This window comes from Crinia signifera, chromosome 1 (assembly GCF_055691185.1).
Source record: "Crinia signifera chromosome 1, ASM5569118v1, whole genome shotgun sequence".
Lineage (NCBI taxonomy): Eukaryota > Metazoa > Chordata > Amphibia > Anura > Myobatrachidae > Crinia > Crinia signifera.
This window is the reverse complement of record NC_139217.1, coordinates 266,686,153-266,711,876: the sequence shown is the minus strand read 5'-3', so window position 1 is coordinate 266,711,876 and position 25,724 is coordinate 266,686,153. Positions and strand designations below refer to the sequence as shown.

Genomic DNA, 25,724 nt, shown 5'->3' with positions numbered 1-25,724 from the left:
GTGATTAAAGATAACTAAGAACTTTACACAGTGCTTCCCTTGTATATATCATTATCCAGTGATAGTGCATGAGGGAGTGAGAAAAAAACGATAATCCGGAGAAAAGACCCATCCGATATGCAGTTATACAAGTACTAGCTTGTAAGTAATTAATGTAGGGGACCGCCCCCAAACCACATATATAAATTTTTTTCAAGATAGAAGATACCATTTGGAGCACACTTTTATTGAATGCCTGTTGAAACCATTTAACCTGTGAGTGCAATAGGAAGGGGAATAGATCCCCGAAAAAAACAAAAAAAATTTTCATACCTTTTGAAGTAATCTATATAGTGAATTACCATACCGGCTAACAGTATTGCACAAGGGGAAGTGTATACTCTCTCTCTTCATTTGCATATACCCTTGATATCATCCTGAGACCCTCAGAAAAGAGACCGCCTAAGAGCACGTCCACAGGGGAGTATTTTTAAAGATTTTTTTGAAGCGCTATTGTTTTTCTAATGAGATATTTGTATTTGTCCTAGTATTGTGGTGGGTCAAGTGATACCCTTCTTTCTCATAAAAAACATAAGCGAATCTTTTTTAGCGCAGATAACCTCCAATCCAAACTTTTTCCATAAGAAGTGGATATCTGTTTTCCTGGCACATGAGAATATAATGTAGGTTAAACATTATATCGTAAACAATGTACATGAATTACAAGGGATCTAAAAATGAATGAAATAAAAGATAGTGTGGGCAGCATGGGTGCGACAGTGCTTAGCAATACTGCCTCACAGCATTGATGTTTTGGGTTTCATTCTAACCAAGAATTGTACGTTCTCCCTGGGTATGCATGGGTATACATATGGTAGGTGATATAGATTCCAATCTCTAAACATGTGAATGACTCAGAATGTGTGCGCTGTATAAATGACTTCATAAACTCTGTGTAAATCTTCTTGTGTTGGTGTTCATTTGTCATTAGTCACTAAGTCGGATATTATATTGACTGTTGTGTGTTTGAACTGTTACAGAAAGTCCTCCCTCCCGATTCTATGAAACCAGAGGCAAAGAGGCTCTTGGAAAGATTGCTTAAGTGGGGTCAAAGGAATGGCTTAAACCTTTCTGCTGAGATACAAGAGGTAAGGTTTATATCTGTTCTGTGTGGGACATTTATAAGCACTGGCCAGTTACACTCTATTAAAGTTTAAAAAATTCAAGCTGGTTGGTTGCTAAGGGCACCACCGCCCTTTTTTTCCGGTCTCTTGTAAACTAATCATCATATTACCGAATGTATTCTCTCTGCCTGTGATACTTGTTTCCCTCCTTTCATCTGTTTTTTCCATGCAGTATAGTCTCTTCTAAGGGCTTTTGTGTGTATGTTCATATGTGGGATTCGGTATGAAATCCCGACGGTCAAAATCCCGACATTTAAAATCCCGACAAGGTCAAAATACCAACATATAGAATGCACATGTGAAACAGTCAACATGACTTTGTGTCGACAGGTCGCGAGGTCGACATGGGTTTTTTCACCGTTTTTTTTACCCGAATATCAACATGGACACAGTTGGAAGTGAATATCAGCCCCTCGCATCGCTCACTATGCCTCGGGCGCGGTGCTTCGCTGAGCTCGGCACACTATTTTATTCTCCCACCACGTCCTAGTGGATGGTAGGGCAGGAAATACCGCCTGTCGGCACATGTCGGGTCAAAAAACAGTGAAAAAACCAATGCCGACCTGTCATGTTGACTGTTTCACCTGTACATTCTATATGTCGGTATTTTGACCATGTCAGGATTTTAAAAGTCGGGATTTTGTCCTTGTCTGTATTTTGACTGCATCCCCATATGTGACCCTAGCATTAATGGGTGTGGATTACTTGGTCACCAGCAAGTTGTTAGACAGTCATTTGGTCGACACCATCAGGTAGACATGCATTTAGGTTGACATGGTTGTAGGTTGACACAAGGTTAGGTTGACAGGGGTAAGGTCGACATGGTCATTTTGTCGACATGGGTAAGGTCGACATGGTCATTTTGTCGACATGGGTAAGGTCGACATGGTCATTAAGTCAACAGTGAAAAAGTCGACTTTAAAAAAAAAAATTACCCTTATGTCCTAGTGGATGGTAGGGCATGAAATAACACCTGTCGGCGCATGTTGTGTCGACATGGACACCGAGCCGTACAACCACGTCCCCTCACATGCTACGCTCGGCACACTATTTTATTCTCCCACCACGCCATAGTAGATGGTAGGGCATGAAATACTGCCTGTCGGCTAAAAAAAAGTAAAAAAAAAAACATATCGACCTATCTGCATGTCGACCTAGTGGTGTCAACCTAATGCTTGTCGACCTACTTGGTGGTGACCCAATGACCGTATCCCGCATTAGTAGGGTGTAACCTGGGACACCATATATTGCTTTTTTTCCCCTTATTGTTAGTGGTGTGGGGTTACCACTTCTGGTGTACCCACCATAGGCTGCCAGGTGCACCAACTGATTTTTTTTCTTTCTGTTTATGCTGTAAAAAAACAGGTATGCAACTCCACTGATTTAAATTAAGGGTTGATCATTGTTATACTAAAAGGACAATCTGACCTCTATATTTCCTATAACTACAAATTACAGCAGCAGTACGTGTGCAATTAAGAGGTCACAGTAACGATAGAAGAGAAAAAGTGAATCAGTTAGGTGGGATGCACTCCTGTTCCACAAACTTAAAAAGAAGTTCTACCTATGAATAGGTGTATATTTTATTAAATCTCGTTTTTTTGTTTTTTGTATTTTTAGAGTTCTTTATTGAACTTAGGTTAGCTAGCAGGTCATCATTCTGTGTTGGTGTTGTATTATACAGTAAACAGTAATGTGAGACCTTTCAGATAAGTAGCGAAAATATTAAAAAAAGAGTTTATAGATATAAAGAGAAAAAAAAATATTAAAGATTAAAAATCACTCTGTGAATAGAGTAGCTAAATGTGATCTAAGTTACTGCTTAGACTTGGTATTGATGCTAGTAACTGTATCAGTTGCCTAAAGTGTTTTTGTGAGTAATATTCTCACTGTCTATTGAGAGAGTTGTCTGATGTGTCGTCAGAGTGCTCTGGGTCTGTATCCCTCTGTCCACAGCGGGTAATCCTACAGTTGTTTTATAGCAATTCACCAATGTGTTGCTGTCATGTATGTGTGCTTTCTTGTATTATTAAGCCACTATGTGTTGAATACACAACCACTCGGGCATACAATAATCAGAGGCGTCCACACACGGTAATCCTGATATTGGATCTGCCCTGGCACTGCTTAGTGCATAATATACATGTTGGTTGTCACATATATGAGTTATCTGGCGTCCACATGAGACAATCTCGTAGTGGGATCACCTGAACTCTGGGTTGTGCGTTATATGCAGTTTATATAACACAAATACACATGTGTAGCTATAGGATTGTGTGATTAATGCCTGAGGGATCTACCCTGGTACTGAGTTATGCACAATACACATAAGGGTTGTCACACACATAAATTGCCTTCTGTCCACATTCGGCAGTCTTGTGATAAATCACCTAGACACTGGGTTCTGCGCTCTGCATAATTTATGTCCAATTGATGCAAGTGTGGGCACAGGGCCGTCAGTGGCCTCTATGTTTTATTGCATTCAATCCGTTGTTCTGGTATTACCATGGAATAATCATGCACAGATAACCTGGTGTACACATGAGGCAATCCCGTGATTGGATCACTTAGGTACTGGGTAATGTGCTGCAATTAAGAGGTCAGCAATTTAAATGTGCCAATATGCTACATGAACGCAGCACTGATCCTTTCATTAAGCTGAGCAAGCACAGCCAGCGCATTAAGTCGGGATGCGGTCATTGGTCTACAGCAGGGCTGGGCAACACCGGCCCTCCAGATGTTGATGAACTACACATCCCAGCATGCCTTGCATCAGTTTCAGCATGGCCACGTAGCAAAACTAATGCAAAGCATCCTGGGATGTGTAGTTCACTAACATTTGGAGGGCCGGTGTTGCCCAGCCCTGGTCGACACCATAAGGTCAACATGGTTCTAGGTCCAAAGGTCATTAGTTCGATAGGTCATTAGTTTGACAGTGTCTAGGTCGACAGTGAAAAGGTCGACATGGGGTTTTTCACTGTTTTTTGAGCCGACATATGGCGAAAGACGTAATTTCATGCCCTACTAGCCACTAGGGCAGTGGTTCCCAACCCTGGTCCTCAAGTACCCCCAAAAGTGCATGTTTTGCAGGTCTCCACACAGAATCACAAGTGCTATAATTAGCTCCACCTGTGGATCTTTTCAAATGTGCCTGAATAATGAGTGCACCTGCCAGGTGACCTGGAAAACGTTGGGGGTACTTGAGGACCAGGGTTGGGAACCACTGCACTAGGTCGTGGTGGGAGAATAAAATAGTGTGCCGAGCATACCGAGGCACTGTGTCTGAAGCATAGCGAGCGATGCACTTTAAACGGTGTCCATGTCGACCGTGTCTACATTCGGGTCCTAAAACAGTGAAAAACCCCATGTTAACCTTTTGATGTTGACCGAGACATTGTCACAATAATGACCTTTCGACCTTTTCCCATGTTGACCTTTTCCCATATCGACCTAATGACTGTCCACCATCATGCTGTAGACCAAATGATCCCAACCCATTAAGACTACATGTTAGCTACTTTAGTAGCACATTGTACACGCATATAGCAATAATAACTTTCTGTCCAAGAATACAATGTTGCAAAGCATCACACTATTCATGAGATCCGTTCCTAATACACAACAGAGGCACACTATACAGTGTATATATTTAATGGAGATATTTATCTTAACCCTGTATCACTTGTATTGTCCCATGACTGCTTAACTTAGGGGACAAAGCTATTAGCTCTGATTTGTTCCACAGTAGCCTGCACGTTCTTTTGTTTTGAAGTGGCTCGTGAGTCATGTGAATCTCATATGAAGGTAGACTCTTTGACATCAGAACAAATTAGATACCCTGCACGTATTCAAATTTATTGGATAAGATGCTTAATAATATTACTATACAAAGGAGATTGATTCTGGCACAATGGAATCCCCACACCGATACTCCAGGTATAAAGATCCAACGTAATTTTATTATAGGTGCCCATACATGGTGCGATGCAAAACGCACGTGTTGCGATGCAGCCCATAACGGGTGCGATCATTGCACCGTGTATGGGCACCTTAAGGCATTAGCGAAATGTACACAAATGGCCCAACAGCAGTTTTAACTGCACACAGCAGGCCCTTGAGGAAGACGCTTGTGCATTTCTCTCGTGCCTTAACAAAATGATGTTGGATCTTTATACCTGGAGTACGGTGAGTGTTATTACTTGCTCATACTTGTATCTACTAAACCAGGCATGACCAAACTATGATCCTCCAGCTGTTGTGAAATGACAAGTCCCATCATGCCTTGCCACAGTTTTGCTATTAGGGAATGCTAAAACTATGGCAAGGCATGCTGGGATGTGTAGTTTCACAACAGCTGGAGGCCACAGTTTGGCCATAAATCATCATTGTTTATTTATTTCAGAAAATTAAGAGCATCAAGAAAAAGATTAGCACACTGTCCATTGACTTCAACAAGAATTTAAATGAAGTGACCACATTTTTATCTTTCTCCAGAGAAGAGCTAAGTGAGTTTTGAGTGCTTGGACAATAAAAGCATGTCTTTATTCTTGCAGAGGGTTTCAAGCTAGCACATTTATATACATTCTGGGCCTAATTCAGAGAGGTATGCAAACAGGATTCTTTATGTACATCACCCATGGTATGAGATCTGCGCATGAACAAATCTCGTTCTGTGAGATGACATAGTTACTATCTACTGCCATGGTGCCAGCCAGCAAGGCCATGTCGACATGTATTCTGGGTGTGCTGAGGCCTTTGGCAGCTACTCTGGCCATCCTGAGTAGCCTGACTGAAAACAGATGACCTATGTTCATGCAGATGATTCTAATTTGCATCTTCGGATGCAGCAGCAGATCACAGAACCATGCAGTAGGTGTCATTCTACTGCAGAAGCGGTGCCCAGAGTTGCATATTGTAGCACAGCCACTGCTTAAAAAGAAGCATCAGCTGGGTTACGGTGTCCACCCCTGTATCATGCCTGTTGTGAGACATATGCAGGAGATAATGTTGCTTTGCAGGAGATAATGTTGCGTTGTATTACAGGATTGTGAACTGACCTCAATTACTTTCTTATTTCAGTGTTTGGTACTTGTGTATTAGCCAGGCGCCCGGTACGTAGTTAGCGTAGCAGCGCTCTCAGAATCAGCGTAGTGTTTACGCGGCCAGCATAGTTAGCGTAGTCCGTGTCAGAATCAGCGTAGTGTTCCCGCATAGCGTACTCAGTCAGAATTAGTATAGTGTTGCCGCTGCCAGACAGTCAGTGTCCCTGTCATAGGTGAAGTGACAGTGTAATGGCTGCAGAACCTGATCTTTTCTCCTTTTATTATTAAAAAAAATCCAGTTAACACATGTTGTCATTACTGTCTCAGATGTATGATATGGCAGGTGTGAATGTGTGCCTGAAACACCCCCACTATCCACACCAGCCCGAAGCGTGGTGAGCGGATGCGTTACGCGTCCTCCCAACCTGTTGTTAACCCCACTATCCACGTCGGCGTGGAGTTGATTTTATAAAGTATGGCGAGCCTCCGAGCCCAAAGCGTGGAGAGCGGACGCGGATTACTTCACATGTGTTCCGCGTCCCCTCGCGGGGCTCTCTGTGCTCGCCACGCTTCGGACTCGGTGGCTCGCTGTGCTCGCCACACTTTCTAAAATCAACTCCACGCCACCGTGGATAGTGGGGGTATGAACTGGTCGGGAGGACGCGTAACGCGTCCCCTCGCGGGGCTCACTGTGCTCGCCACTCTTCGGGCTAGCGTGGATAGTGGGGGTTTGAAAATGCCTCCGTTATTGTTCATAGGACGCACTTGTGCCCGCATACCCCCTGTATGCATGAAGCGTTAGTTACTGAGACGCACTCAGACAGCTGAAGCACCTCTCCGCCGGCGCCCGCATGATCCCCTCTCTGCCGGCGTCTGTCAGCGCAGGGGATCTGGCAGTTACTGGAGCTGTGTGAGAGGAGCTCACTAGGCTTGGCATGGGCGCCGGGGACAGAGCAGGGCTGCCGTGGAGTCACTACACTAACTACGCTAAGCAACCGTTGGACTATGCTGACAGCGTAGCTTAGCCTACGCCTGCGTACTTATGCTAATTCGGCGCCCATCTAATACACAAGTACCCAATGTTTTTAAAATTGTAATCACCTTGTAAAGGATTTCCTCTTTAAAATAAAATGTCCATGATCACCCTGCATCCCACAGATTTTGGTAATACCATTACATCATGCCCTCTCTTTTAACTCTTTCACTAGGTACAAGATACAGCAATAGACATTGGCGCATATCCTATTAGTTGTGAAACTTTGGCTGTAAAAATTAATGCAGCTTTTGCAATAAATTTTTCAATAACGTAATTATGCATTCTCCCAATTGCTGCTCAATCCAATAGGAAAAAAGATTGTTGTAAAATGTTGGCTAACAAACTTGCACAGGAAATAATAATAAAAAAAAAACAAATTGTAACCTCTTGTACCGTAAAATGAGGACCTATTTGGTGTAACTATATTGATGTCTATTACTATTCCATAGAAAAAATATTTAGTGCTATTATAACTCTTTACAATGGCTGATTTCATTTTTTTTTTCTTTTTTTAAAGATGAAAACTTCCAAAGGATTTCCCAGAGTTTGCGCATGCTCTAAAATCACAAAACAAAAGCTGCAGTAATTCCTGTAGAAATTATCATTGCTGAATTTATCTCAGGAAATTGTACTGTAATGTACTACGTTGTTTTACACGTCTAGACCTTATGGTGTACACACGCGGTGAGATCCCCTTGCTATTCGACTTGATTCGAGTGCTATGCAATCTTTGCTATCTCTGTACTTTTTCCATACAATCCATACAATCTGCATTAGATTTGCACTATATAGTCATTGCTGCCCTGTCTATCTGGGTTTCGATTTGGGCTATCACGGGACAGCGCAAGCTAAAAAACCTGTGCGATCTGCATGCGATTTTGACTATATAGTCAAAATCTAATGTCAAATCTCACCGTGTGTACACAGCATTACTTAAACATTAATTGTTGTGATTTGGGTTGCAGTGGGCCTTCCAGATGACTTCCTAAACTCCCTGGAGAAAACAGAATCAGGAGAGCTAAAGGTCACTTTAAAGTATCCCCACTACTTCCCACTCATGAAGAAGTGTTCTGTTCCTGAGACAAGGCAGAAGCTAGAGTTAGCTTTCAACTCCCGCTGCAAAGAGGTTTGAGATCATACTTGTTGCTTAGACTTTAGTCCAGTGGTTCCCAAACTTTTTGAATCACGGCACCCTAGCATATCAGATTTTATCATGGCTCCCCTAGCAATAAAATATTTTATTGATGAATTTGAAATAAGAGATTAAATTAAGCAAATGGTGCCTTTTTTTGTAATTTTTAGGTTAAGTTATGTGCTGGCGTACATGTGTGCTTCTGATTATTCACATGTTTTAAGATTGGCAGCCACTAACACTTGATTTGGCCATCACTGTAAACCCCATCAATTTTTTTAATTGGTCCTGGACCACCAACCTGAGGCACCCCTGGAAGTGTCTCGCGACACCCCATAGTGCCACGGCAACACAGTGTGGGAACCACTGCTGTAGTCTAAAATCCACCAACATAGCCTTTCTAATTTTGATGCGGTCTGTTTTAGGACAATGACCATATCTTACGGGAACTTGTGAAACTTAGGGAAGAAAAGACTCTCTTGCTTGGATTTGAAACGCATGCTGATTTTGTCTTGGAGATGAACATGGCGAAGAACAGCAAGACCGTGAAAAGTTTCTTAGGCAAGTGTGTGTTTTTCTTAATAAATTGAAGACCGCACAGTTTCCTCCTGTAGTAAATGCTTATATTTGTGTTGCACAGTTCATAAAAGATAAATATTTACACTCACCCTCCTGTAGACAGAATAGTGGAAGAACGGCACTCCAGGTATAAAGATCCAGCGTAATTTTATTAAGGCATGAGAGAAATGTACATACATGGCCCAACAGCCGTTTCAACTACACACAGCAGTCTTCCTAAGCGGCCCTTGTGTACAGTTGAAACGGCTGTTGGGCCTTGTGTACATATCTCTCATGCCTTAATAAAATTACATTTGATCTTTATACCTGGAGTGCCGGTTCTTCCACTATTCTGTCTGCAGGAGATATATTGAAGTAAACACACTGAGGTTCCTATTGCACCAAGCATTTAAGAGTATCACATATGGATATTCTTTGAGATTAATTATCACTAGGTGTTTGTGATTTAAACTATATTTTGAAAATTGTTTTAAATCTGTGTTTTATCAGATGAATTATCCCAAAAGCTGAAGCCCCTTGGTGAGAAGGAGAGAGCAGTCATTTTAGAACTAAAAAAAAAGGAATGTGAGAAGAGGGGACTTGATTTTGATGGGCAGATTAATGCGTGGGACATGAGGTACTACATGAACCAAGTGGAGGAAACCACGTACAGTGTGGACCAGAACATTCTCAAGGAATATTTTCCTATGGAAGTAGTGACCGCCGGGCTGCTAGATATTTACCAGGAGCTGCTGGGCCTGACATTTGAGCTAGAGAAAGGTGCTCCAGTGTGGCATGAGGATGTGTCTATGTTCTCTGTAAGAGATGCAAGGACAGGACAGCTGGTTGGAAAGTTCTACCTTGACTTATTTCCTCGGTAAGCCATAAAAAAAAAAAAAATTCATATTTTTGTGATCCACTGTTTTTTTGTTGGACAAGTCTTAGAATAAAGAGACTAACGGGGGTGTTCAGTCAGGTGTTGCATCCCTTGTAAATCCACAAAATTGCTGCAAATTCATCTGGTTTTGATGAACTTGCGGACATTTTTGCCCATGCCGATTTACCCCCCAAAAAAGGGCGAAAATGTACTAAAAGGCATGTGAAACTGCCCGTGATGGAATACTGATAGGCCAGTCGCTGACTTATTTTTTTTTTGCCTTTTGATCTCATCCTTAGGGAAGGAAAATATTCCCATGCGGCTTGCTTTGGGTTACAGCCTGGGTGTCTACTACCTGATGGTGCCAGACAGATATCTGTGGCTGCCATGGTTGCCAACTTCACTAAACCCACTCAGGATGCCCCATCCCTTCTGCAGCATGATGAAGTGGAGACGTATTTTCATGAATTTGGTCATGTAATGCATCAGCTCTGTGCGGAAGTAGGTGTCACCAGGTACATATTGTGAAATGTAAATGTATACACTTTGGGCCAAATATAATAGGGTGAGAGTTTCAGAAAGTGAGAGATTTTTGGAGAGTTTTCCCATGTTTTTTAAAGCAGCAATCAACTACATGGCAAAATCAACCTGTTTTTGCAGTGTAATTGATTGCTGTTTTAAAAAAAAGGGGAACACTCTCCCAAAATCTCTCACTTTCTGAAACTCTCACCCTATTACATTTGGCCCATCGTGTTTACTGTAGCTTTAAAATCATATATGTTCCACAGGCAGACTTTGCAATGTTCAGTGGAACGCAGGTGGAGAGAGACTTTGTTGAAGCTCCTTCACAGATGTTGGAAAATTGGGTATGGGAGAGAGAATCTTTGCAGCGAATGTCAAAACATTATAAAACTGGCAGGCCCATTCCGGAGGATACGGTGGAGAAGCTCATAAAATCTCGTCTTGCAAACACAGGTATGATGTATTTACATTATTAGCCTACAGTATTGGTTTATCTGATCAGTGTTTTGTTTATTATGAGCTCACTTATCATTATTATTATTATAATTTTATTATTATTATTATATTTTTTTTCTTAATTTTTTTTTCTTGACCACTTTCTTCTGCCCCAAAATCTGTCTCTCAGTATTTACATACTATTTTCACACACTAATAGTATTCCTTCATAAATGCATAAACGCCGAAAAAGTATGATGGGGGGGGGGGGGGGCGCCGAAAAAGTTTGGCGGGGGGGGGGGCGCAAATTATATAGTTACGCCACTGATGTCGACAAAAGTAATCGGACACTGACAGCAAATAGATCAGTTAGATGTTATTGATGTCAGTGCTTTGTAGGTCTGCCAGGTGCATTGGTTACGGCAGACACCCTTGTAGGCAGAAAAGATTGCCCAGATGGGTAAATCAAGCGCAGTTTTGGTATATATATACAAAATGGGTTGAATCTATATAGAGGTATAACTCCAATCCACAGCTTAGGTGCTGCTCCCAAAAAAGACTAATGAGTCTTTCTGGCGACGCAAAATATAACAAAAATGAAGAGAGCGCAATGTGTTGATCTTTGTTATTACTAGAGACAGGATTATATGCAACATAAAAAGCTTGAAATATGCATGCAAATATGCATGAAAAATGCTTAAAATATGCATGAAAAGTGTTAACATATGCTACATTAAATAATAAAAAAAGTACTTTTTAACTTATTTATTTAAAAATCAGCGTACAATTAGTTGCAAATAAACCTCAAAAATAGGCCCACAGCATCTGCAGATGTCTAGTGCTGTACACAGGATTTCTTTTCTTCCTGGCTGCTACAGCATAGTGCAGCGTCCAAAGCTCTTCTTGCATCAACTACATGGACCCTCATCTCCAGCACCGATGGATCAAATGTCAACATAGCGTGTGAGGGCGGCGCAGTGTAAGGCTTTCTCCCTGCGCAGCATACTCACTGTGACATGGCATTTCCTCCGCGCCGCGTGATTTCACAACCCTTCCGCCCGCCTCCTCTGCTGCAGAAGTCTGTCTCTTGGTGTAAAGTCCCAGGCCAGGGGCAGGCAAAGGTTCAGGAGCTTCGTAATGGCATCCGCCCCGACTGACTTTTATCAACATGGATTGGCAGCTAGAGCAGTGCCATCCAAAGTTCCCCACACTGCGCACATATTGCCCAAGCCTGCACACTCTACCACTACCTGGCAAGCAGCAGCAGCAGGGCAAAGCAGTGCTGTGACTCGCGGGTGGAAAGGTGGCGGGGCCTAAAATATGCACCATCACTAGATTTTAGATAAAATATGCAGTAACCAGTGAGAATGGGCAAAATATGCAAATGCATATGCAAATATGCAAATGCATATAATCCTGTCTCTAGTTATTACTTTTTACTTAATAGTTATTTTTAATACAGTAAATACACATTAAAATACAAAATTATAAAATACATACATATACACATTTAAAATAAATTAGAATTCCGACTAGCACCACTTAAGGCCCATTGGTTATAGTTGCCAACCATATGAAAAGTTCCCAAATAGGAATTGGTAAAGTAGATATCACTTTGAATTAAGGATATTGTGGTAAACCGGTTTATTTAGGAAGCAATGTTTATATGAGTATATATTACCGGCTGATGTTTTGATGATGAGGGCGGCAGAGATCAGATAGCTGCGTGTCCGCTACCACCGGTGTTGCTCCGATGGACTGGGAGCCGGTACCGGGAGCAGGCACTCCTGAAGCAGGTTTGTAGCTGGTCTGCTGACAACCAGCGTAGCCCCGATGTTGGGGGAGCCGGCGCTGGGAGCTGACACAGATGTACGGTGCTGTACCTCTCCGGGAGCAGGCAGTCTTAAGGCGGGTAATGTCCGGTCTGCTCACTACCAGCGTAGCCCCGAGATGGAGAGAGGCGGCGCTGGGAGCTGACACAGGATCAAGATGGTAATGACGCCCAGGTATCTGCGATGGAAGGAGCACCTCTTTATCTTTAGTATGACGCTTTGGATAGATCAGATGAGCGGTGGAGTAATTCAGTCCGGCTGGTTGGAAACTGGGCAGTAAATGGATAGTGGGAGTCAGAATGGTAAAGATAGAGTCTTGACACGTTTCTCTGTCTGTTAGTTCTGACGGTTTCCTCAGAAGATGATGACCCTTGTAGGCAAACTGTCCACAAGGTCCTGGACATCAGGAGGTGGTATGGTTTCTGCCCTAAGTACAGTGACCACCTTTGACATGGAAGAAGGGCAAGCCGGCCTAGAACGCACCTGTCACTCCAGTTCTTTAAAAAGGTTCTCAGTGGGGTTAAGATCTAGACCACAGGTCTTCAACCTGTGGCCCTCCAGATGTTGTAGAACTACATGTCCCAGCATGCCCTGACAGTTTTAGCATGCTCTTATAGGAAAAAATGTGGCAATGCATGTTGGAACATATAGTTTCACAACATCTAGAGGGCCATAGCTTGAAGACCCAGTCTATCCGCATTATTGGATTTTCGGTACTTGTGTATTATCACGGCGCCCACTACGGCATTTGCGTAGTGGGCTATTCACGGTAGTGAAATCGCATCGCATGCCATTATTGTATGGCATGCGATGCGATTTTCCTATATAATGTATTCACTGCTCTGTGTCAGTGAATCCATTATAAAAATAGGGTGCGATAAAAAATCGCATCGCATGCCATTATTGTATGGCATGGGGTGCGATAAAAAATCGCATTGCATGCCATTATTGTATACGGGGGGGGGGGGTGTGTGAATAAATAACATTATGGGGAAATTTACTAAAGGAATTTGTAAAAAAAATAGGTGTATTTGTATCCAGAAATACACTTATTTTTGACATTTACTATCCCGAAAATACGGCATTCATAGTCGTATTGATGTGCTATCAATACGAATATGAATTGCCGTATTTTCGGGATAGTAAATGTCAAAAATAAGTGTATTTCTGGATACAAATACACCTATTTTTTTACAAATTTCCCCCTATATGTCATTTAATGGTATAATACATTAAATGCCATTATAACTGTTTAAAATTGCATCGCATGCCATACCATAATGGCATGCGATTTTACTATGTTTGTCTTCGTAGTAAAATCGGGCGCTGTGATAATACACAAGTACCGTATTTTCTATATAACAATGCAGTGTCACCTTAGCAGCATGACATTGTCTTTCTGGTAAAAAAAATTCATCGTTTCAGTAGAACTGCCACAATGTGGAGAGAATAGTGTTATTGAGAACCTATCTATAATTATCATTGCTAATGTGACCATGCATTAGAACTAGTGGATCTGTACCACACCAGCTGATAGAGCCCCACAGCATAATGCCACCACCTCAATGCTATACTCATAGCATTAGCCAGCAGTGTCCCACTTTCCAGTTTGTGTGCTCTTTACACCATGCTGTACTTTTCTTTGTTAATGAGCCGCTGCTCGCCCATAATATTCAAGTGCGTAGGCCTCCCTAGTTTTTGTCGAAACAGACTCATTAGTGCCAACTTGTGTACAGTGCTACACATGCGGCTGAACGGGGGAGAAATTCAATGCTCGCACACCATCGAATGATTTTCCTCCTCTCCGGTAATAAGTCAGTGTAGACTGACTTTTTTATTCTGGCTGTTATCCCCTGATCTTGGGGCGGGCGCTAATGTCATGTGCCGTCAACCGCCCACCACGAGTAGGTGTGTTCGTAGGAGAACGCCCAGGGAGGGCTAGGCATTTCCCTGCCTAGCCCTCCCTTCCCAGTGTGAAACTCACCGAAGTCACTCCCAGGGTTTTTACATGAACATCGGAGATGGGAGACTAATTCGGACCCAAACAAATTCCCTGAGCTCAAGTACAGTGAAGTAGTCCTCCCTTCGTTCTGGGATCTCCTTTCAGATCTGTAGGTAAATGTGTGTTAGCGGGTATTCTACTGCACAAAGAAAAGCTGGAATTGAATAGTCTTGGATATAAAAGCCTGAGACTACCACCCTTTTCCCAGCTTTGTACATTGCTGCATGTAATTCAATTCACCCCTAAAGCTGCTTCAATACAAAAGTTGGACATTTCAGACAGGAAATTGTTCTGCTTTAAAATTGATTCTATTTTGTTAGCCCGTCATTTCATACTGAGGACAATTTATATGTGTACCTGTTTTTTATGATGTTGCTTGTGTTGCTCTTATTATACATGCAACAGACATTTCCTCCTTTGCAGGTAGGTTAGGAATCTACACTTAGGGCATAATTCAGTCCCGCTTGCTAAGCGCCTTAACTCCACTCATCCAACCGCCCCGTTCCCCTCTGCCACCAGATCCCCTTGGTAACGTGCTAGGGGACTAAGTCAGTTACAACTGCTGAGGTCATGTGAGACGTCAGCCGCCTGCCCCCAGCAGGCATTGACCCACCTGCGTTCCTAGGGGAATTCTTCTAAAATTCTGGGAGTCCCCCTGCTCTAGCCCCGTTTCCGCGCCCATCCCTCCCTCCTCGCAACGAATGGCCCGGCTAGTGCGTAACTTGCCGAAGCCGTTCCGTGCCTGGGTTTGCACATGCACAGAAATTTGCATGCACAAACCCAACATCGGGACTGGGGCCGAATTCTGTTTGCTACGAGTGATACTGAATCAGCCCCTTAATTCTGTGAAGTTGCAAGAGAATTCCTTTGTAAGTGAAGAATAAAGTTGCCATAATAAACACCAAAATGTTGGTGTGGTCCAGAACAACTTATCAGATTAGTTGCATTCTAGAATCTGCTATGGGCAGCACCACTACAGTCCTCGTTATATAAGCTTTAGTAATCTGCTGCCAATATTAAGAACTTTATGGTCCGCTTTGATAATATAGTATTGGGTAGAGTTTTTTTTTCATATATTTTTTGTTAAGGCTCCTAGGGAATTATGTTGTTGTTGTTTATCTATACCTTAACTTAACTCTTAAGCCTAGAAATAACTGGACAAACCTTAACTGAAATAAGACACGGACACCAACTGCGTAAGGTTAAAGGTCATGAATATTTATTTAAATGGTATGACCCCTATTTGTATAAGGGATGGCAAAGAAAGCACTTGAGACCAGCACCAGTTCCGGGTGTTGCCATGGTAACGACCGCAGCGTCCCAATCTAGCAACACCCCTTCACGTGGGGTACAGCCCGCGCTGTGACGGACATACCGCCCCCTTCTATTGCATGACGCGGACCTTCCAGGAAGTGTCCGACGCCCCCAGCCGGAGCATGGGGACTCGCCCGCCTTCTTGGCAAAGGGGGGGCAATACCGCACAGTGACCACCTGACACCCCACCTGACTGCTGGTCGAGAGCGCCTTCTCGCCGATTGGTTAAACTAAAACTATGGCATGCTAGCCGAATTTGGTGAAATGGCGTCAGGCCAGATAGCACAGAGGAAAAAGAGGGTAGGGAGGGTGGGAATCCAGACTCAAAGAGGCTCACTTCCTGGCTGCAATCCCAGATATACCCCTCTCTAAGCTGACGCCCCCCTGCACCCTGATTGGTAGTTCCACCTGCTACTCTCTGATATTACCCACGGCTATGCACTGCTGTTGTTGTTACACTACTTATGGACAACAAATTCCCAGTATCTTAAATTCCCTCTGACCTATGCGGCCCTCGCTCTATCTAAGGCTCCTAGGGAATTATGTTGTTGTTGTTTATCTATACCTTAACTTAACTCTTAAGCCTAGAAATAACTGGACAAACCTTAACTGAAATAAGACACGGACACCAACTGCGTAAGGTTAAAGGTCATGAATATTTATTTAAATGGTATGACCCCTATTTGTATAAGGGATGGCAAAGAAAGCACTTGAGACCAGCACCAGTTCCGGGTGTTGCCATGGTAACGACCGCAGCGTCCCAATCTAGCAACACCCCTTCACGTGGGGTACAGCCCGCGCTGTGACGGACATACCGCCCCCTTCTATTGCATGACGCGGACCTTCCAGGAAGTGTCCGACGCCCCCAGCCGGAGCATGGGGACTCGCCCGCCTTCTTGGCAAAGGGGGGGCAATACCGCACAGTGACCACCTGACACCCCACCTGACTGCTGGTCGAGAGCGCCTTCTCGCCACAGCCCGGGTTCCCAAGACCCCAGGGGTCGTCACCTGGAACCCGGCCCCGCCATCCAACAAATAGTTCCCCTACGCTAAACTACACTAAACTAGCAAAAATATTCTGCAGAAAAACTGCCATACCGGTGTCCGACAGATGGACCCCGTCAGGCCTGTACAAACCGGGGGACTCGGTTACTATGGAGGGGTGCCTGACCGCGGTGCCACCTATGGCGACAATGTGCCTGGTGACCGCGTGGTTCAACTTCCGCCTGGCCCTTTCGATTGCCGCCACATTCCGGCACCCACGCCAGTTAACGCGTGGAATAACGTCAGACCAAACCAGTCTCAAACCCGGCCAGAGTTCTAACAGACGTGACAAATCTTTCTTGATCTTAACCGTCAAGTCGATGCCTGTCCTTCTAACCAAGTCATTGCCACCTAAGTGGATAACCAGCACATCGGGACGGCCCCACCTCCGGGCTTTGGCAGACACCAGGTCCCAAAAACCGTCCCACTGCAGGCCCCGAACCCCGAACCACCGTGTTTCTGAAGCCTTTGCTATGACGGGGGCCCCGGAGGCTAAAGGGTGCCTAGCTGCCCAAAAAATAAATGAGTGCCCTACGAACCAAACCCTACCCAGAGTCAATTCGGAGGGGAGAGGGGCTGAAAAAGAAGAAACCTAGAGGTTAACATCATGATATACTGTATACACAACAAAATACATTTTCTACGACCCAAGTGAAGGTGAAAAACTTAAAAAACCTCCTGTGGACTTTAGGGGGAAGCCAATTGAATTAGACCACCGTAGGAGGAAAAATTAAAAAATTCCCTTCACACCGTCGATTCCGGAACGCTAGCCTTCCAGAACCGATTGTAAACAATCGTTTTTGGGCCGGCGCAACAGGCGCTTACTCTACTACTTATCTAACTTATCTAACCTTACGTATTTCTTATAAGCGGAAGACTTCCACCTGCCAACCGCTTGAATAGCGGAAGGTGGAAGCCCTGCCGCCGCTGCGCAAGTGGCTGCTCCAATTCGGAAGGAATGTGTTCCGAAATCTTGCTCCCGCAGACCTAACTCAGCCAAACATCGCCGAAACACAGCCGAAAACTGGAATCGGGTCAGCGGTAGTCCATCCGCATGTGCTAGGAACTGCAAGGCAGCCCCCGGTCTGCGGGAGCTATATTCCCGACATAAGGAAACTGGACATGTAGCAGCGTTAGCCTGCGCTTTCAGGGTAACCCATTGGCCCCTGCCCAATTGGTCCGTTTTGGACCTCCTGAGTTTGCATAATACCTGTCCTCCTCGAGAGATTACGTCTTCCCCGAGGAGTCCAGTGAGGGCGTGCTTGCTAGGAGCCACCAGCTCACTGATGCGGAATGCGCCATAGAACGCAAATGCGAATGCAACCCTAAATAATGACGCCTCAAACTCGTTTTCTGCTACTGAGGCTAAACATCCTATCAGCTCCCCCAGCAAGTTCTCGTCTATGGGTTTGCGTGCATCCGGGGGCACCGGACGCACTTTCGCCCAACCCTTCATGGCTTTTGATAGGACAAAGGACCTCGTGGGGTCTGGTTCTCTGCGTAAGCGCGAATGAAAGGCGATGCCTGCCAAAGCCGCCGCCATAGCCGACTTTGACCTGCCTCGCCTATGATGACCCCAAACGAAAGCGAGTAACCGGTCGTTGACCGACTTACCGCTGGCTTCGGGGGAGCCCTGAAATGTCGACCAATCCTGCCAAGCAGCCCCATAAGCTCTGCGGGTGGAAGGGGCCAATGACAATAAAGCCAGGTCCGTCATGCCGGCTCTATGATCTGCCACACAGAAGGGGGACACTTAAGCCCCAGTGGTGAAGCTTTAGGGGCCAATTCCCTAAACCTACTAAACTGAAATCTAGAAAGAGCGTCCGCTATATTGTTATCCACCCCCGGGACATGCCTGGCTCTAAAATGAATGTTGTGCCGCAAGCAGAGTAACACCAAATGCCTTAGGAGGCGCAATGACTCTGGGGATGCCGCTCGCTGATTATTGATGGCATGCACAACCCCTAGGTTGTCACACCAGAACACTATGTGCTGGTTCGCTAATCGCGAGGCCCAGAGTTCTGCTGAGACTATGATCGGGAAAAGTTCAAGCAGCAGCAGGTTGACCGTGAAACCACGGTCAACCCACGACTGAGGCCACCTTGCGGCGCACCATTCCCCATTGAAATACGCCCCAAAGCCTGACGATCCCGCCGCGTCCGTGAACAACTGCAGCTCAACGTTGGAGGCGGGGTCCAAAGGCCAGATGAGTTCCCTATTGAAGTGTTCTAGGAATGTGGACCACACCAACAGGTCGTCCCTCATTTCCCTGCACAGCCTAACGGTGTGGTGGGGGTCCCTTACCCCTGCTGTGGCCCGTTCCAGCTTGCGGCAGAACACCCTACCCATGGGGATGACGCGGCATGCGAAGTTAAATGATCCAAGCAGAGACTGCAACTTGCGCAGTTGGACCCTCTTCTTCTGTCTGCATTCCTCTATGAGGGCGTGTAACTTAACCACTTTATCCTCAGGGAGTCTACAACAACCCGCTCCCGTATCTATCTCTATGCCCAGATATGACAGAACCGTGGTAGGGCCCTCTGTCTTATCTGCTGCAATGGGGACCCCTAGGGCCGCCATGATCTCCATGGCTGCCGCTAATATGTTCCCGCACGTGTCACGGTCTCCTGGCCCCATGAAGAGAAAATCGTCCAGGTAGTGCGCGACTCCTCTACAGCCTGTGTTGGTTTGGATGCACCAATGTAGGAAGGATCTGAATCTCTCAAAATAGGAGCAGGAGACCGAGCACCCCATGGGCAGGCACTTGTCTATGTATATCCCCCCGTCTAGCCGGAAACCCATGAACCTAAATGACTGGGGGTGCAATGGGAGAAGGCGGAAAGCTGACTCTATGTCTAGCTTAGCCATAAGGGCACCCCTGCCGCAATCCCGGACCATGACGAGAACCTCATCGAATAATTGATATCGCACACTGCAATAGCTTTCGGGGATGGCGTCGTTGATGGACGCCCCGTGGGGGTAAGACAAATGCTGAATCAGCCTGTATTTGCCGGGCGTTTTCTTGGGGACCACCCCCAAAGGGGAGAAACACATCCCCGGCAATGGCTCGGTCTGAAAAGGCCCCGCCATGCGGCCCAACTCTATTTCAGCTCTGACTTTAAGTCTTACCACCTCGGGGAAATCCCTCGCCGACTTGAGGTTCTTGTGGGACACTACTAACACCGATTCAGGGACAGGGAGGTGGAAACCGTGGGTAAAACCTAGGCCCAGAAACGATGCGTCGGCCCTGTTAGGATAACTGGCCAGGCGGCGCAACAGTTCCGGTACCACTATCGGGGAGGGGGCCTTATTTACTGCTAGTTCCAGCATCTGCCTGGTGCCCGGGTACTCTACAAGACTTGCCCGGGTGCCCTGCCCCGCAATGACGGCATTCATGGCGGAAGCGACATTTCGCGCCCCGTTCACATTTGCCGTCATTGAAAGCAAAGCACTTCCCTTTGCCGCCAGGTTTAGCCCCGGGTTTCCCCCCTGGAAAGGACTTCTTTGATGAGGACTCCGTGGAGGGCTGCCCCTTACCTATCACCTCCAACCATATCTCGACATGTTTGCACCCCATGGGCATGACTCTGGACCCGTCGTGATTAAGCCGAAACTTCTCGTCATATTCACGCCAGGCGTTAGCCTTGTAGGACATGAATGTCTCGTTGATTAAGAATAAGTAACGGATGACATTCATGTGTTCCTCGGGCCTGGTGCTGAGGTAGCACGAGGCGAACACCAGGAACCCCTTCAGCCAATTGTGAAAACTCTTAAAGGCGAGCTCACCATTGCCTGGGGCCTTTTTGGCTTTGTCCAGGTCCTTCTTCATGTCCGAGGTGAGTGCGAACAGGTCAACGAACTTGCCCCTTTTTATCCTGTCCTTGACCCCCTTGCGTAAACCTCGGGACACGGCTGTGTTAGCGCAGTGCACCATGTCCCCGGAGGGGGGGGCCTCAGCTGTGGCGGTCTCCTTCCTGGGGTGCTTGGTGCCCTTGACCCTCTTTGCTACCGCGCGTGCCACTAATTTAGCCAGCTTACGCGGGCGCTTGGGGGAACCAGACCCATCACTACTGGCAGATGAGTGATAAGATGAAGAATCACACATAGAAGAACCAGTATGCTCACCACCCATGGATGTTTCGCCCTGCTCCACAGCGGCTGATGTTGACGGCTCTGTGTCGGCAGCCGCCGCTGACAGGCCCAATGCCTGGTGATCCCCTGAAGCAGAGCCGGCTGATTCCCCGCCTGTGGAGGCCGTTGGTGTGGGTGGTCGAGGTGGTGGGGCTGCTCTTCGGACAGACACGTTGACGGCATTGCGGGATGGCCCTCTAGGCACAGCGTCAGGACCAGCACTTGCGTCATGCTCTGGAGACAAAGGTACAATATTACTGGCTGAGCCGTAACGGGAAGCCTGCGCCTGGTTGTATCCCCCAAACTGCCCGCCCGAAAAGCTACTAGCGGATGAGACAGGGGGCTGGGTGGGTGCCACGTACTGTTGCTGCATTTGGGGGTGCCCTGCGCCCTGATAAACTTGCTGATGGCCGGTCGGCCATTGTGGAGCTGGTTGTGGGGGGTACCCCTGCCAGTAGGGGCCCGAAACCCCGGTTCCCAAACCACCTGTGCCCGGGAAATAGGGGAAACCCGGGGAGGGGCCCCAGGTTGGCTGCTGAGCAAACTGAGGCGGGGCAGGCTGGTAGCCTTGGCCCACGCCCACCGTTGGGGTAGCTCCGGGCCACGCCTGGGAAAATTGTCCCGGGGTAGTGTGGGGCTGGACATGACTAAGCCCGTGGGGCCCTGAAACGGGTGCCCCCTGCTGAATCTGATGGGGGCCCAGAAAACCCGCACCATAACCTGCCCCGGGGCCCATGCCGGGGTACCAAGGCTGTTGCTGTGGGTATGTTGGTGCCGTAGGAGGGGGATGGGCTGCGGCCTGTGCCCGCCCTGCGCCCCCTGGCTGCACCTGGATTACCATGGCCGCCATGGGAAAAACCCCCGGGGCTGTCCCCCTGCTGCCAGTGGCGGAGATCCCCCCACCCCTGGGAAATGAAATGACCTGGCCGGCCATGAGGGGAATGGGGCTGCTGGCTGGTCCGCCAGTGATGCGCTGGATGGGACTGCCCACAGGAGTGGATGCCCTCAGATTGCCTGGGAGGGAACCTGTGGGGGAGCCTGGCGTCTGGGTGGCGACTAGGCCCCGACCAGGTAAGCGGTGGCTGTATGGGCTGCCTAACGCTGATGATGATTCAGAGCCTCCGGCGGCGGGGGGGGTCCCTCACGCAGCCGCTGGGGTGGCGTCTGACGCCCTGCGTGTGCCGCTGCTGCCCGCTCCGTCGGCCGCGTGACTCGCGGCCTGGAGCAGGGACTCGGCGCCCGCTGTGCTGCCGCGGCCGCCGGGTGAGCCAGGCGCATGGCGCGCGTCAGCACCCGGCGGCAGCATGTACGCGCGCAATGGTGACCCTGTGCTGGGAGCTGAAGGCGCAGGCCCTGCTGAGTAGCGGGGACCTGCCGGCGTCCGCCCCCCGCCCCGCGACGCTGCGGAGGATAGCGGGCGGGCGGCGTCCGCAAGCCAGCGAGGTGGGGGCGCTGAGCGGCGTGGGCGGCCAGACATGTTTGTAAGGTAAGGAAAAGTACTTAGCTTCGCTTCAAAGACTGTCTCCAGAGGAATCCAGACTCAAAGAGGCTCACTTCCTGGCTGCAATCCCAGATATACCCCTCTCTAAGCTGACGCCCCCCTGCACCCTGATTGGTAGTTCCACCTGCTACTCTCTGATATTACCCACGGCTATGCACTGCTGTTGTTGTTACACTACTTATGGACAACAAATTCCCAGTATCTTAAATTCCCTCTGACCTATGCGGCCCTCGCTCTATCTTATTGATGGAAATGTAATCACTTATACTGATAATATATGTTATGTTGATGTTATGTTGATGTTTTGTTTTGCAGGTCTTTTGAATTTTCGGCAGATAGTTCTGGCCAAAATCGACCAAGTCATACACACACAGAAAGATTTAGACCCTGTAGATGAATACAAAAAATTGTGCGGAGACATTCTTGGAGTCCCTGCAACACCCGGTGAGAGGATAAAACCGCTCTAAGGCAACAGCCCCATCTAACCACTAACCATCATCTCTTTACTGGATATGATTAAACCATCTCTTTTTCTACTTAGAATAAGACAGTCTCATGTATCATAATAGTATAGGCAGCCTGACTGATGTCTGTATTTCGAAAAACTGATATTTATTATCCGTATCTACGCTCTAAAGGCCCACATACACTAGTCCAACTTGACCTGAGGACAAGTCGGACCAATTTCCCTTCAGCTCCCCCAGCAGTTCCCCAGGAGAGCTACCTAACTATTTGGCACTTGATGTGCCATTTTTTTACATGGGATAAATCGCATGTGATTTATCCAATGTTAAACTCTTGGGGAGCTGTGGGGGCAGAAGAGTTCAAAAAAACAAACAAACCCTGTGGTGTAGCGGAGGTGCGGGTCTGCGCTGATCGCCTGGGGGGGTGTGGGTGACCGGCATGCAGCGGCGGAGCGGGCAGTTTGCAGTGTCCGGGAAGCGCGGAGCTGACCTGCAGCAACCTCGACTCTGATAGGTTGAGAGAGAGAGCACTCTGAGCCAATCAACCGCTACTGCAGATCCGCTCAGCGCTTCCCGGACACTGTGCACTGCAGCGACGCTGCACGCCAGTGCAACCCAGACCCTACCGCTGCCCGCCCCTGCACATAAGTGTGTGCCAGCATTGCTTCACCGCTGGCACGCACCTACGGATCAGACCAACAAATCGCGGGTGCTAATAAGCACCCGCAATGTGCCGCTGATGGGTCCGATACGACAGATTAACCTGCAGCTGATTCAATCTGTAGGGTCCAACCCGATGCACACAGGACCGTGTATCCGGTCAAACACATTTGATTTGGGACGATTTCTTGGCCTGATCTATTGGGATCGGGTGAAATTGGCCCAAATCGGATCAGTGTATTGGGCACCTTTTAGAGTTGTCACTGATGTGATAGGTCTGCCTTTAAACCAGTATTAATATAATTACAGATGCAGAGTAATGCATATATGTTGAGGCAATAAGACTTTAGAATTCAGTTGTTGGGATGGTGCTACCACTAAGTGTGTTGTGTGGCTATGCTCCCCTCATTTTGTACATATCAATGGTGCGCCGTTAAACGTGCACTGGGCACATAGCTGTGGCAGTGGGAGAGTCACCCCTTAAGAGGCCCATGTCATTTGTACCCACGGAACCAACTTACTCACTTGGATTTGTGCAAGTATAAGATTATATATATCTCATGAAACAGGAAAGAAATATGCCAGCACTTGGTTATACCCATATCATACATGGAGGCAGATGTATTTAGCCTGATAAAGCAGAGATAAAGTGGAAGGAGATCACGCACCAGCCAATCAACCCCCAACAGTCATTGTACAAACATAGCTGATTGGCTGGTGCATTATCTCCTTTCACTTTATCTCCACCTTATCTCTTCATCAAGCTTAATACATCTGTCTCATGGTACAATCTGTGTGGCAAAATGTATGTGATATCGTCATTTCTACCTGTCTTGCCAACTACCATTCTGTTGTTCCAGGAACAAATATGCCTGCGACTTTTGGACATCTTGCTGGCGGATATGATGCCCAGTATTATGGGTATTTGTGGAGTGAGGTTTATTCTATGGACATGTTTTACACCCGCTTCAAACAGGAAGGGGTCATGAACCAAAAGGTAAGAATAGTAGTCTCAATCCAGTAAAGTTGATTTATTATATTTACCAGTACAATTGAAACCCAATATAATTATACTGCAGATCAGTGGTTCCTAAACCTTTTTTGAATCACTGCACCTTAGAGTATCAGAATTATTTTCACGGTCACCCTAGGATAAAAATTCTTACTGAGAAATGTAAAAAAAAATATTCATTTTAAATTGTGTTTATAGGTCATCCTTGGGTGGTTTGGGGCAGGACTCACTTCTGTTTCAGTATATGATAGGCAAAACCATTGCTGGCAGCTGCCAATCACAATGATTGTAAATAATTTGCAATGATCCTGGACCACCAACCCGAGGCTCCCCTGCAAGGGCCTGAGGCACCCTAGGGTGCCACGGCACAGTTTGGAAACAACAGCCTCAGGCAGTAGCAATATTTTAAGTGATTAATGATAGGCAGCATGGTTTGTGACCTTACTTGCTTAGGGCAGTATACATATTTTATTTTATTTATTTTTCTCATTTCCCTTCAGGTGGGCTTAGATTACAGAAATTGTATCCTGAAACCTGGAGGATCTTTGGACGCCAGTGATATGCTGCGTAACTTCCTGGGTCGTGACCCAAAACAGGAAGCATTCCTTCAGAGCAAAGGACTCACCAACTTGACCTGCTCTGTGCCTTCAGCCTGTTAATAAACCAGAGTATTGGCTATCCACCAGACCGAATGCCTTGGGCACATGAACTGTCATTTGTAACCGGTTTCATACACAACAAAACCTCAAAGTTGCTGTAAATTAATTATTCTGTCATCAGTATTTTAAGGTTCAAAATAAAAGAATTTTGATAATTTGTATAAGTCATATGAACACTATTAAAAAATATGTAGATATTTGGAAACCCTTCATGTAATGCTCACAGTTATCACTGGGGTTGTCTGAAACTACACAGACCATTTTAATTTCTCATAACTGAGAGAATGTAATAATCAAGATCTCTTCCTAAATAAATAAAATATCCAAGACCAATATACTA

The 25,724-nt window shown here is 46.4% G+C and overlaps 1 protein-coding gene across 1 annotated transcript; it reads left to right on the top strand.

The window, feature by feature from the left end:
* The first annotated feature begins 838 nt into the window (after nucleotides 1–838).
* On the top strand, nucleotides 839–25,724 carry LOC146071681 (thimet oligopeptidase-like). The gene is made up of 11 exons (XM_083179454.1): nucleotides 839–853; nucleotides 1,020–1,127; nucleotides 5,566–5,668; nucleotides 8,207–8,367; nucleotides 8,799–8,934; nucleotides 9,442–9,808; nucleotides 10,108–10,309; nucleotides 10,597–10,783; nucleotides 22,905–23,033; nucleotides 24,574–24,710; nucleotides 25,226–25,724. Exons 1-11 carry the CDS (start codon nucleotides 839–841, stop codon nucleotides 25,382–25,384), a joined length of 1,704 nt encoding a protein of 567 aa, XP_083035580.1. The 3' UTR covers nucleotides 25,385–25,724.

Coding starts and splice junctions, on each gene's coding strand:
- LOC146071681 (XM_083179454.1), top strand. Junction 1,128..5,565: donor TTTCTGCTGAGATACAAGAG/GTAAGGTTTATA, acceptor TATTTATTTCAG/AAAATTAAGAGCATCAAGAA. Junction 10,784..22,904: donor ATCTCGTCTTGCAAACACAG/GTATGATGTATT, acceptor TTTGTTTTGCAG/GTCTTTTGAATTTTCGGCAG.